This window comes from Amaranthus tricolor, chromosome 8 (genome assembly GCF_026212465.1).
Source record: "Amaranthus tricolor cultivar Red isolate AtriRed21 chromosome 8, ASM2621246v1, whole genome shotgun sequence".
Taxonomy (NCBI): Eukaryota; Viridiplantae; Streptophyta; class Magnoliopsida; order Caryophyllales; family Amaranthaceae; genus Amaranthus; species Amaranthus tricolor.
The window spans coordinates 28,340,421-28,354,976 of NC_080054.1; the positions used below are offsets into that span (position 1 = coordinate 28,340,421).

General features: G+C 32.4%; 1 protein-coding gene across 1 annotated transcript; it reads left to right on the forward strand.

Annotated features, from left to right (window-relative positions):
• Nucleotides 1–750: 750 nt before the first annotated feature.
• On the forward strand, nucleotides 751–6,337 carry LOC130821229 (probable methyltransferase PMT2). Its single transcript, XM_057686909.1, has 7 exons — nucleotides 751–1,133; nucleotides 2,093–2,741; nucleotides 3,105–3,315; nucleotides 3,524–3,818; nucleotides 4,867–5,241; nucleotides 5,330–5,407; nucleotides 5,754–6,337. Exons 2-7 carry the CDS (start codon nucleotides 2,100–2,102, stop codon nucleotides 5,989–5,991), a joined length of 1,839 nt encoding a protein of 612 aa, XP_057542892.1. The 5' UTR covers nucleotides 751–1,133; nucleotides 2,093–2,099; the 3' UTR covers nucleotides 5,992–6,337.
• The last annotated feature ends 8,219 nt before the right edge of the window (nucleotides 6,338–14,556 follow it).

Sequence of the window (14,556 nt, forward strand, 5' to 3'; positions counted from 1 at the left end):
TGACTAATACATCAATGAGAGTAAGTAATAAGCAAGGAGGGTAATATCATGAGACTTTGGCTTCGTAAACATCATTTAGGGCTATAAGTATTTTTTTTAAGGGAAAACCACAAGTCAAAATACGAAGCATAAAAAGGCCATGAAGTGACTATGAGCATGTGCTCTTTCGCTTGATTGCTTGAATTTAGGGCAAGCTAATGTCCGTGTTGATTGCTTGAATTCAATATTCAGTTATAATGCTTACTCTCTTCTTGATATGACTTTAACAATAAAAAGATTCATACACATTACTCTGTAACATAAAATGTTGCACATTATTTGCTTATAAAAGCTTTTTTAACACAATAAGAACTAAAGTTTACAACATTAACTATAGGTAATAATCTATAAATTTGAGTCTAATAAATACATAGGCGGAGCTAAAAGTGTCAGGGTCGATCAAGATGTCTTTAGCTTTTACATTTTTCCTTTTAATATAATAACTATAAGAGTCGAACAACTATAATCTACTTAAGTAGATTAATTTTTAAAGCAACTTTAACGCTTTAAATTTTTTTCATGAAAATACTTGCTCAATTTATTATCCATAAAACAAATCATTTTGAACCTAGGATATAGAATCTAAAACATAGGAACCTAAGACATAGGAGTAACTTAAAGACACTTGTGTTTAAAAAATAAAAGAAAATCAATATGGGAAGTGAGGCCGACAAATATTTAGTGTATTTAGATATCAAAAATATCCAAAACTAAAAGAATTAAAAACTCTTGTCTTGCGCCGTTGATCCCGATGCTGCCATCTCTCTGTAAATGTAATTGCGCGTGAGACCCACCTACTTAATAAATTCAGATCTTGCTTCAAATTCATCCTTCATCATTTCATCAATACTCCCACACTCCTTACCCACTCTTGCTACTGTTTTTTGATCTCTAAACAAATTTTAATTGTGTTAGAAATCCCAAGAAATAGAAATAAAACAAGGGTTTTTATATACTTTCTTTTCTTCTTGAATTAATTAATTAAAATTGGGTCACTTTTGGGTTTTTACTTGTCTTTTATTTGTCATCTTGAAATTGGATCAACAGCTTTAGTTGCAGAAGAAATCACCAATTGATAGAATTCTATGCTTTTGGTAAGTTTTACTCTTTTTTGGTAATGATTGTTGGGTTTGCCCGCCTTTTTCTTTACATTTACCAATTGTTTTTTGATTGGTTTGTTAATTAGCTGCATTGCTTTTAGTATTTTTATTTGTATCAAGATTCATGTTTCTGGGTTTTTTTGTTGGAGTACGTTGCAAAATTGGTTGATTTGGATTGATGGGTTTTCTTTTTTGAGCTTGATCTTGGTTGTTTAGACGTAATTTGCCTTAATTAAGCAAAATTGACTATAATTTTGGAAAATGATGATTGTTCTTGAAAAAGAATTGTTCTTTTTTGAGGGTTTTTTTGGTGTAGGAATATCCATCTCTTCAAATGGTTTCCTTATTGTTTTAATATTGGATGAAAAAATTACTTTTTCTATTAATTGATTTAAATCTTTCATTACTTTCTTGAGATTTCATTGCTTTTTTTAGATTGTAGAAGTAGTATTTATAATCTCCAGTGTTACTCATTTGAACTTGTCATTCTTTTTGAGATATCATTTCAACTTGTAAGGTTAATGCTGAATTGCTGTGCTAAATTACTCCAACATCATACTCCACTAGTTATCTGTTCTAAATTTTAATCATAGTATGTTCTGGATTACAAGTGTTTAAAACAAATCCGATGATTCGATATTTATCCGACCTTATAACTGAACTCGATTTGACCCGACTTCAAAATGAACTTAATATTACGTAAAAGTTAATGTAGACACAAGACCTGATTTTGAACCAACCCGAAACACGTGACCTGAAATCGACCCGATTACCCGAGTGAACACCTCTGGTTCTGGTAATACTTCTCAATATTTTTATTGATCTATCTTAAACAATGTATGGTACTATTGTAGGGGTGTTAACCAGATTTTGGTGGGTGTTTTAGTTGATTATGATAATTCTTTCGGGTATGTTAGTTGATCAATCTTGAATTTACATGGTAATTGTCGCAGGTTGCAAATGGCGAACAAACCATCTGGTGATAGTAGGACTAGAAGTTCTATATCAATATTTATCGTTGTTGGTCTATGCGGCTTCTTTTATCTATTAGGGGCATGGCAGAGAAGTGGTTTTGGGAAGGGAGATAGTATTGCTATGGAGATTACTAAAAGTGGCACAGATTGTGCGGTTCTTTCAAATTTGAATTTCGAGACTCATCATGGAGGAGAAATTAAGACTGGTGATGCTGATATCAACGCAAAAGTGATTCAGCCGTGCAAGGCTAAGTATACAGATTACACTCCGTGTCAAGATCAAAAACGTGCTATGATGTTTCCTAGAGACAATATGGTCTACAGAGAAAGGCATTGCCCTAGTAAAGAAGAGAAGATGCGTTGTCTTATCCCCGCTCCAAAGGGATATGTAACTCCGTTTTCCTGGCCTAAGAGCCGTGATTATGTACCATATGCAAATGCGCCGTATAAAGCATTGACAGTGGAGAAAGCCATTCAAAACTGGATCCAATATGAAGGAAATGTCTTTAGGTTTCCAGGTGGTGGTACACAGTTTCCTCAGGGAGCGGATAAATATATTGATCAACTAGCGTCCGTGATTCCGATGAAGAACGGCACAGTTAGGACAGCTCTAGACACTGGGTGTGGGGTATGTTATGTTTCTCTTCTTTCAGTTGATCTTCTCTGTTAGTAGTTAGTACTTGTTTCATCAGATAAAATGAATATGTAGTGGGGGTTTTGGCAAACGACTAATAGCTGGTAGCTGATAGCACATTACAGTGGCTGATTTGACTAGCTGATTTCGAACCCGTTGCTAAGAGCAACTTGTTAAAAACAACTTATTCATTACAATAAGCTGTTTCAACCAGCTAGTTTACCAAACATTAGCATTGGCTGGTTTGACCATCTAAGTGCTCTGATTGTATTAAAAATAAGCTAAAATTACCCAATAAGCTACATTGCCACACTCCCGGTGTGTTTTTTTGTATGCTGAACGATTTGGTTGTGTTAGGTTGCAAGTTGGGGAGCATACCTTTGGAGCAGAAATGTCATTGCGATGTCATTTGCACCTAGAGATTCTCATGAGGCTCAAGTTCAGTTTGCTCTTGAAAGGGGAGTACCTGCTGTTATAGGTGTTCTTGGAACGATAAAAATGCCATATCCTTCCAATGCTTTTGACATGGCCCATTGTTCTCGGTGCTTAATCCCATGGGGTGGAAATGGTGAGTTTTTGCAGTTGTAACTGTAGCCTTTATCCCTTGGGAGTAGTGTAACATGATTTGCTAGCTAATTCGCTTTATGAATTCGCGATTCAGTCATATTTGTCCGAGAATAGCCTTACACTGACCATAGGTCTCAAATATGAATCATTTGTAACAACCTAGCCTTTCAAGTAGCTAATTTGCAACATTTTGGTCTTACATTTTGCAGGTGGGATTTATATGATGGAAGTTGATCGTGTTCTTCGACCAGGTGGCTACTGGGTGCTTGCTGGTCCTCCAATTAACTGGAAGAATAATTACCAATCTTGGCAACGTCCTAAAGAGGATCTGAAACAAGAACAAGATAATATTGAAAAGGTTGCTAAACTTCTTTGTTGGGAGAAGAGACATGAGAAGGGTGAAATTGCCATTTGGCAAAAGAGTCGAAATGCCGATTCATGTCGTAGGAGACAAGCTGACTCTCAGGCTACCATTTGCAAAGCCACTAATCCTAATGACGTTTGGTAACGTTCTCACTTAAATATGATATTTTGATAATTGAGGTCTTCCTTTTTCTCCGTCCTACTTTAGGTAATAGGTTTCAGCTTTTAATCTTTGATGTGTCATGTTCTTTCCAAAACTAAACTTGTAGACATGAAGGCACTGTCCTGAAATTGGATAAAGTTACAGGGACATGGCGTTTACAAAACATATCCCTGATTCTTGAGTACATTTTCATGACCTCTTCACATACACATACTTAACTTTGCTAGTTATTGTAAAATTTCAATGTCACCCCATTTTCATGACCTCTCAAAATATGTTTTAAAGATATTTTTAGTGTGAATTTGACAATCGAAGTGTCGGGTTCAAATTACTTACCCTTGTTGAAGTGTTGAGTGTCTAGTGTCTGACAAACGTATACAAGGGTTTATATGTTCCAGTTCAACTATGAAGCGTACAAGCTGACTGTTTGCTTTGAAGTCTCGTGAACAATTTAGTGACTTTAAAAGTAATATAATTATCAATTCGCTGTCGTGCTCTCCAAGATTTCAGGATTGCATTTCTATGAAGTTATATGCAGCAACTGAAGTTTTCTTTTTTGCGTATGGGATTATATAGTGTAACATAATTCGCTAGTTGATTTGCTCAAATTTTCCCAAGAATAGCCTAAAACCGACCATAATTTGCTTTTTTGATTTGCGATTCATGAAGAGATTAGCGAATCATGTGACACTGGGATTATATGTAAATCTGGTTTACTCGCAGACCGACTATATGGCGTTCACATAAGCTTCAAGGTGCTTAAGTTTGTTTAATTTGATGGTTGCGTTCTAATTATACTTTAGATATCTCATGGGGTATAGGATCACCAAAGGATACGATTTCATATGTCGGAACTTTTTTTTTCCCTTTTTGTTCCCTACCTTATTCTTCTTTGATGAGAACAATAATGTGTATGGGGGTGACAAGAGAGTCTTCAATTAAGTTATCTATGTTTGTTGTGAACCCATCTTTTCCTGTTTTGGTTTCTTATGTTAATTCTTAATTAATCCTTTTGCTTGTTTACAGGTACAAGAAAATGGACACTTGTATCACACCATTCCCTAGTGACGGTTCCGGCAAGCAGCTGAAGCCGTTTCCTGAGAGGTTATATGCTATGCCTCCCAGAATTGCTAGTGGGTCTGTTCCTGGAGTTTCAGTTGATGCATACTTGAATGACAATAGCTTGTGGAAAAAACACGTCAAGGCTTACAAAAAAATCAATAGCCTACTTGACACTGGTAGATACCGTAACATTATGGATATGAATGCTGGATTAGGAGGTTTTGCTGCTGCAATTCATTCTTCCAAATCGTGGGTTATGAACGTCATGCCGACAATAGCTGAAAAGGATACCTTAGGTGTTGTATTTGAGCGAGGGCTGATCGGCATCTATCATGACTGGTGCGTGATCGTTTCTGACTTTTGACAAGCCTTGTTGGACTCTTGAGTTATTCTAGATTTTGATTGACTTGGCTCCTAATTGTTGTAGGTGTGAGGGTTTCTCTACATACCCGAGGACATATGACTTGATTCATGCCAATGGCGTCTTCAGTTTATACAAAGACAAGTAAGTCTTTTTTCTTATATTCAAAACTATAAATGTAGATGTCTTTAGGATAAATTGCTTGGGACCTATATAGTTACTATCCTCCGTTTTTTTAATAGCTACACGTTCAGTTTTCACGTTATCTGATGCATTTTTTCAAAGAAAGATTTAGGAGGAACACATCAATCTTTCCTTCCCTCCTCTCCCCGTCCTTACCTTCCAAAAATGTTATCGAAATGTGGTGTACGTTAACCACCCCCCGCTCCCCCAAGAGAAAAAAATCGTGAAGAGTGCGGTCTGCATTTTGTGGGTAGTATTGGTCTATTTTGTTTGTGCTGTACTGAAGATTTTCCTCTAATGAATGCAGATGCAACTTTGAAGACATGCTTATAGAAATGGACCGTATTTTGCGTCCTGAAGGTGCAGTAATAATTCGGGATGAAGTTGACATGTTGGTGAAGGTGAAAAAGATAGTAGCTGGTATGAGGTGGGAGACAAGAATGGTGGATCACGAGGACGGTCCCTTGATTTCTGAGAAGATCTTGGTTGCAGTTAAGCAATACTGGACTGTCGACGGAGGTAATAGCACATCCACACAACGATAATGATAAAACAAAATACGTGAGTCCCATCCGTGAGTCCCATTCTTTACCTATCAACTTCAGTCATACCAGTAACACACGTTTCTTAACCGAAAGTGTTATGATTACTGTTACTGGATGTAAGCGCTTCTTGTCATCAATTGTTTCGACCAATGGTATTCTTGATTGCTCGCTGTGCTTGTCGTCTTCGACTTGTTGCTAGCTGTCAAACTATAGATTTGAGCAATAGAGATAACTACTGGTATAGACTTATAGTTCCCCTTTGCTGAGCGGAACTGTTCTAATTCTGTCGACTCCGCTCAGTTTTTGTTGATTCTGTGTACTACTTATTGATTAGTTCGTTTCTGTATGTTTAACCGTGTCCAATCTTCATAACGAGACACAGACCTGATAGTCTCGACCGCTCACTCGACTAAATGAAGAGCGTGTTTGAAGTAGTTCACATCAAAGAGATGGAAAGGACTTGAATAACGCCATGAATGATGATTTGATAAAAACATGGCGTATATGGCGGTTAATGGTGAAGGTGCTTTCAGGACTCATCACAAATTCACAATACACTGCCGTTTTTGCTTTTGCATGTAAGGAATTTTGTCGCGAGACATGGGTGAGGATGGTAAATGATCGATGAAATCAATCACTCTTCTGAAACGGAATTTTCTTAACGTTCTTAAAACTTTGAGATCTTTATACCAAACATATCCTACGAAACTATGGGGGTTGAACCAATAATCATTCAAAGAATTGTTTTAACAAATTCTCATAAATTTTAAGTGGATAAGGAGAATTGTTTAACAGCGTAATACTTGAGATATCCTACGTTTGGAGACAGTCTAGCAGCTCACATAAGCCTTCTTCGCACCTCGTTTCGTTCAAAAAACAATCGTTGATTGAGCACGAGCCCAGGGGCGGACCCAGGAATTTTAGAATAGGGTGGCACAATATTTTTAAATATGTATTTTAAAGCACGATTAAATCAAAATTTAATTTTTACGTTAGCTCGAAAAGTAAAGAAATTATCATAAAGCTAACAAAATTGTACACTTGATTGTTTTAACAACAAAACAAACATGTAAAAAAAATTATAACATGTATAATTTTATGTAGTGAAAAAAATGTATAAACTATAATGTACTCTTGCTTTATTGTTTAACAAAGTATAATGTTATATTCTTATAATACATATAATAAATAAGTTAGAAATAAATATAATACATAAATTGGAAATAAATATAAAACATTTGTTAGAAAAAAATAGAATATATTATAACTTTTGTAGAGTTAATATATGCTATTTTTTTTGTCCGGACATTATTAAAAACAAAAATCATTTGTCCTTGTGGTCTTCGGTGAAAGCATTTTGCATTTCTTCATGACGTAGTCGCAGGTTCAATTCCTTACAAGAGCAAATTTTTTTAAATTTATGGGTGCCTAGGCAACCCCAGGTAAGGATGGTCATGGGGCGGGTCTAGAGCAGATCCAACCGCACTCGGACACTTTTAATTTTTAGAGATCCAGACTTGGATTCGGACCCTAAGGGACCTAAATTTTTCAGACCCAGACCTAGATCCTCCGAATCTGATGGGTTTAAGGTCTTTAATGGGTCCAAAAAAAAGTCTCTTTAATTTGTCGAATTTGAAGTGTTTGTAAGTCATTATATTTGTCGTATATTTGTAAGTGAGTTATTATCGTATTTTACAAATACTTAATACTAATTTAACATCTAAAGACGCATAGCGTCATCCATATACACTTAAATTCTATTAGAAACACTAGTTTGAGTCCATGTAATAAGGGTAATTGGGTTAGCACTTAGCAAGTAACATATATATATATATATATATATATATATATATATATATATATATATATATATATATATATATATATATATATATATATAATGATTATATGAAAAGAAAATAAGTGTTGGGGGCAGAAGTCATACGTAGAAGACAAATAGAAATAGAAAATTTAATATTTATAAGGGTTTAGATTCTGGACCGAAACCCACCAATTATTTTTTAGATTCTAATCCGACTCCGGTTCTGAGCGGATTTAACAGGGTTCTGGACCCATAACCATACCTGTTGTGATTGGTGTGACTTGAGTGCACATTTGATGAGGTGCATTCATGTGTGACCTTTGGGATGGAATCCCATGAATGTGTTAATATGGGTGTATTAAGTTAAGTTTGATGATTGATTTATGATGATGATTAAGTGTGGATTAATAAGGTAATGAAGTGTGAGAGTTATGGGACTTAATGAAGAAGTGCAAAGGACTTGGTTTATGTTTGGTTTATTACAGCTCGATCAGAATTCTGACAGAAGAAGCAGAATGGCCGCTCGACCTCTCTGCTTGACCGAGCGAGCTACCAGCTCGACCGAGCGAGCCTTATTGATTGATCGAGCGAGCAAACAGAATGCATCCAGAAAGGGTCTGTACTCCGCTCGACCGAGCCGCTCGACCGAGCGAGCTCTCTGATCCGGTCGAGCGGTTCCTCTGATGTGCCTAAGATGCTGTTTTCGACCTTTCAAGTTCTTGGAGAAGTTTCATGTCATTCATTATTCAATATTAATTCTGTATTTAGTGAGCTAATGACATTTATGTACCTAGTACTATATATAGGGAGCTCTCAATCATCAAATGGACATCCACAAAAATACACCCCAAGCCAAACACTAGCCTATATCTCTTCTCTATTGTAATTCTCCATATTTGAGAGTTCTTTGAACTCCTTTTGATAATATAAGAGATACTACACACCGGAGGACGTAGCCTTAGTTGGGTGAACCTCGTTAAATCTTTGTGTCATTTTATTGCTTTATTTTCTCCTACAAACATCGATATTATTGATAGCGTAATTTGTTTGTCACAAAACCTCATACACTCGATCTTGGTAATATTGGAGTTTGAAACACATTGTTCGAACTCTAATACATCGTCGTTTTCAATACCTAACCTTAGGCAACCTTCCAGGTCCGCCCATACACGAGCCTAAGTGTACTTTATGCTCGTTTGATTAGCTTTCAACTTTCTCGTTCGACCTTACTTTGCTCATCTGAACACAAGACAACCTCAACATTTGTCCATTCTCACCATCTCATGCTCATCCAAACACTTTTCAAATGATATCGGTACATGCCATTTTGAATAACAAACAATTTTCAATAAGATAAAGCTAATAATTTTAGCTATTTTTTCACCAAATGATAAAGCCAATGAAACAATAAAAAAATACATTATTATTATTATTATATTAATACTCCTATTAGACAAAATAAATGCAACTCCATGTTTTTTTTTTCTTCTCCTCTCTTCTTCACAAATCACATTTCTTCTCAAAAAATTTAACAAATTTCCCCGACCTTCTCACAAAATCCAACAAAATTACCTAAAATTTGTAGCCGACACCACATTTTGTATTTACATATATTTTATTAAAAATATTTTCATGTCAACTAATAATTTAATTCCGAGTTGAAGGATTGTTACACCAAACTTTACCCCGCAAAAAAGACATAGCATGAATAAGAACCACAAAATAAATTTTGGGATATGAAAGAACCAACAAAGCTTTAAAATCTTCATGCTCAATCATACACATATCCATCATAAATTTTCATGTCTATACATTTAATGTTCTTCATTGTCTCTCGTCCTATCTCTATTTGCTAATTTTTTTTATTCCATCAAATTTGTCCCATAGTTATTTGGTGGGAAACCTAAAAAGAAAAACCGACATATAAATTTTATAGATGAGACAAAAATATAAGTTAAATAAGTGGATTAAAAGTCTAAAATTAAAGAACAAAGTGTGGATATTGACATAGAAAATCCTAAATAATAACTAGCCCGTCTTACCATGAGACGAGCTCATACAAGTAAGTCCATTTCTCTAAGTGTCACTTTGAAATTATAAATGATCACTTAAAGGTTATAAGTGATAATTTTAATACTATAAAAAGTTATTACTTTAAAAATAAATATACATTAGACCAACCCAATTAAAATGATTTTACCGTAAGACCGTTTCATATAAAAATTTATGAATAATAACTATTATTTGCAAATAACCACAAAACACAAAATATATTATTAAAATAAATAAAATAATAAAATTAAATTAAATTTTAAAAGTCCTCCTACAAAATGACTTAATGAGGGACCCATAAGTCCACTTTCACTTGGAAATTTTTTTATAAAGTTTTTACTCCCATCTTTAATATTGACAAAATTTAAAATAAAACAAATTACAAAATTGATAAATTGATTAAAACATTAAATTTGGTGGGACACAAGTAGTAGCTGATTTCACATTGCAGCTGCAGAACAGGTGGGGAATAATATAGGGCGGGCCTCCTTATCATCTAATTTTGACTACCACTTATATACGTCCGTACTCATAGTTTTTGTCCCCTCTTTTGACATTAAAGTCAGTGCAATTTTTAACCTTATAATTCTAACTTTCTCCGTGTTTTAGACTTTTAGTTGAATCCTAGGACATTTTTACACGCTTAATACACTAATTTAATCACAAATAACTCTAATTATATATATTGAAAAATTTAAGAGACTAAAAATAATAAAATTCACATTGAGACAATTCTAACAATATACCAAATGACTATGTTTTAACCTATAAACTAACAATAATATGAAAATTAATGACACTGATGAATAGTGTCAATTGTCCTTGAGTGCACGTAAAAAAAATTGAGGAAGTATTTTTTTATCCCTTTGAGTTTTTACTATATGACTCAAATATGTTACTACATTCGTTTTAGTGACTTTGTCATACTTAGTATTTAGATACTATTTACAGTTCATTTTTAATTTATATTTTATTCTTAATTTATAAGTTAAAACATAATCAAGTGGGATCTTGTTTGATTCATCTCAACGTGACGATTATTAATATCAGCTTTTATAATTTTTAGTTATGCATTATTAAAGATATTAAGATTTCAATATATGTCTTGAGAAACACGCCAAAATGAAATAGAACAAAGTTATTAAAATGGAGGGAGTAAAATTTTTTGAGTTACTTGGTTGCAACCTTAGTTAAAGAGATATAAAGTAGCTTAGTTTCAGTCAAGAATGTCATTGTAGGAATAGAGGCTGTAGCTATCAAAAATTAACCCAAATAATTGAAGATGAATATGACTCCATCAGACTCGAAAAATTATCAAGATATTTACATATTTAAATTAAAATTAACTTGAGTTGAGATATCATATCTGAAATCCGCTCGAACGTCCGAATAAACACCTCTAGAGAGAAGTATCTTGAATATTTGCTCTAAGTATTGCTCAAATAACCCGAATTCCCGACTTTAGCAATTTTCTTAAAATTACACTTTATGTTTCATCTATAAGGAAAAATAAATTAGCAGATAGAAACATTAGTGACTGTTAAGTAAAAATTGTTAATCATATTATTTGTTTTATCCACTATTATAAAAAAAATCCAATTTATATAATGGGTACATAATCAACAATTTGACCTATTTTTAGTTGAAAATCATAATTTAATATATATACAAAGATTATTGACAATGCGGTTCTTTACTCAAAGTAAATACACATTGACATCATATGTCAAAATAGTTGATGGTAATTTTCAAAAATTGAACCGCCGTCAATGTCAACAGTTCGGCTTTGTCGTGTACGTTGGACAATAAATCTAAGTCTGTGGATTATATTGAGGAAGATAAGAAATTAGTGAAATTGGGAATTTTGATTTACTTTGGCATTAATTTGAGCAATAATTCGATTCTCTCCTCTCTTGTATTAAAAAACTATGGCTTTTGATGTGTTCCTCTTGGAATGAATAACAACAAGATTGTATGGTTTGTTTGCCGTACAGCTGCCACATAAATACAAAATCATGTGAAGGCTTGAAACTTCTTTATGACTACAATTTTATTTTTGCTATGCATGATTTATCACCTATGAATTATGATATACTCTTTGTCCCTCTCATCCTCTCATATTGCACCCATTGCAATATCAATAAAATTTAGTGAAAAAAAAAATTAAATTAAAGAATACCATTAAAAATAATAAGTGAATGATAGAAATAAATAATTATGGAGGGAGAATAAATATATGTATGAGATTAAAAGAAAAAAAAGTGGAAAAAATTTAATGAAAAATAATATAAATTTAAAAGTATAGAGATAATATTATCATTTAATGATAAAAAGTTCACTTGGAACACTTCTAAATGAGATTAGAAAATTTTAGTCAATTACGATTATTTGTAAATAAAACAAATAAAATAATCAAAATAAAAAAAGTAAAACAAAATTATAAAAATGAATGGTCTATGGGCTATAGCATAGTGTCACATATCAGTGATTAACAATTAATGTAAATCACGATTATAGATATATTACTTTGGAACATATAAATTTTAAGGCTTTTTTGGTCTAATTTGTTCTATAAATAAAAATCATTCTAAAAGTGGATGTGCATGCATGAGTTGTACGTTTAATGTAATTGATGTGTATGTTATAGTGTTTAAACAATTCCACTTTGTAAACGAATGCAATAAATGATGGATGCAGATGTATAACGTACATTCTGTTACACAATTAATTGTACTTAATGAACATTGTTAAAACAAAAGGCTTAAGCAGGGACCATATATAGCACGTATTATTAGCATTAAGCACTTCTATTTTATTCCATTTGTCAAACGAATCATAATAATATCAATTTCAATATCAAAGCCTTAATCACAAATAATTAGGTCGGTTATTATATAAATTAATATATCATTTTCAGTGATCTTCCACATAAATTATATTGATTTTAGAGAACACTCCACGAGAATCCATTTTTAATCGAGATTATAAGATGTGATCAAGATTTACTAAGATAATTGTCACAAACCTAGCGCTCATCGTTTTCCTTTACTTAGGCTTGAGATTGAAAATAACGACTAAAAGATAAATAATACAATCAGAGTAGTTTTAATCTTATGTCTTTGTCAAAGGTTTTTATTCTAACATTTTAGTCATACTCATTCATCTATATTTGTATTTAACTACATTTTTAAATATTACTATTATTTTTTACTCAAATCTAATAATACTAAAATTTAAATTAATAAATCGAATTAAAATTATTATTTGGATATTTGATTTAGTGAAAATTTAATCCATTTAAACTACAAGGTCTATTCTTATAGGAAGGAATTTTCTATATGGGCACCGGAGTGATTGGTAAGAGATCATATCACAATCCAAGTATTAAAAGCACCCAATATCAAGTCTTTCACATTACTTTAATGTTGTTGAATTTATGTAAAACTCCAACTGTAATGATATATGCAAATCAACTAACATACAATTCACCATTACTTATTACTTTCTAGCGGTCTCTCTCTTATTCAATTTTTCTAACTCTGTGACACCACAAAGTATAAATAAGTCAAAAATTTTATTTTTACATGTCTATTAGATTAATTTAACTGTCATTTTTCTGTTATATATATTACACGTTAATTCATTTTTTAATAGTTAGTACTTAATTAAATGATCAGGAATATAAACTAGATAGGTCCATTAATTCTCCCTTGTTAAAAGGCTTAGATGCATGTGATTGGCTTTTTCTTCCTAAGAAAAACAAATGAGCCTTAAGATTTGGTCGGTATAAGATAATTTTTTTTGGCATTTACCTTTAATTTCTCTTTGTAGGGCTTATTGCCTTTTCTTGTTTCTATGAGTTACAATTTTAATGCTTCTTTTTGTCCGTTAATTTCGGAATTATTAAAATAAATTAGGTGATTTGTAGTTTTTTTCCTAGTCAAAAAATATCTAATAAATTTTTTTTGCCAAAAAATACCTAATAAATTTTTTTTAAAGAGTACCAATTAACATTTCCTTCAGTTGACCATCAAATATAATGGTTAACTGGTCAAAATCAAAAATTCTTCTTCCTCATCTTTAATTTCTTTTCCAATTTAATTTTCTCACTGTCTTCTTCCTCTATTTTTTACTCAAAATCGAAGTTAAGTTGGAAAATAAATCGAAGATAAGGAAGAAGAATTTTCGATTTTGACCAGTCAACCGTTATATTTAACGGTTTACTGAAGAAAAATATTACTTGGTACTCTTTGGAAAAGAAAAAATTTTATTGGGTAATTTTTAACAAAACTTTTTTTATTATGTAATTTAAAAAAAATAAAATCATTAGATACTTTTTAACACTTTTCCTTTTTTTTCCAATTAAATTAAAAGGTCGTTTTTTCATTCATTAGAATTTTCAGTGATTGCCTTGCATTATGAGTCCAAGACTAAACACTAAGAGTTGGAGATTTTGAGATATTATATTACCAAATGAGGTAGGCTTGATTGATAACCTCTAACATACCAATTTCATTTCCCATTGACTTGTATATATTTAATTACATATCTTTGAGCCTTAGCTCTAATAAAACACCACAATACTTGACAAATCAAATTATACCAATAGAAGGGAATTTAGGTCTAGGCCTATTTAGATTATGACTTAGGTCATCTGATTAAAAATCTTTCTAAAATTGAATTATATAACA

Excerpts from the sequence above, each read along its gene's own strand:
- LOC130821229 (XM_057686909.1), top strand. The coding sequence starts at position 2,100 with ATGGCGAACAAACCATCTGGTGATAGTAGGACTAGAAGTTCTATATCA. Across the intron at positions 3,316-3,523 it reads AATCCCATGGGGTGGAAATG|GTGGGATTTATATGATGGAA; the intron begins GTGAGTTTTTGC and ends TACATTTTGCAG. Across the intron at positions 3,819-4,866 it reads ACTAATCCTAATGACGTTTG|GTACAAGAAAATGGACACTT; the intron begins GTAACGTTCTCA and ends GCTTGTTTACAG.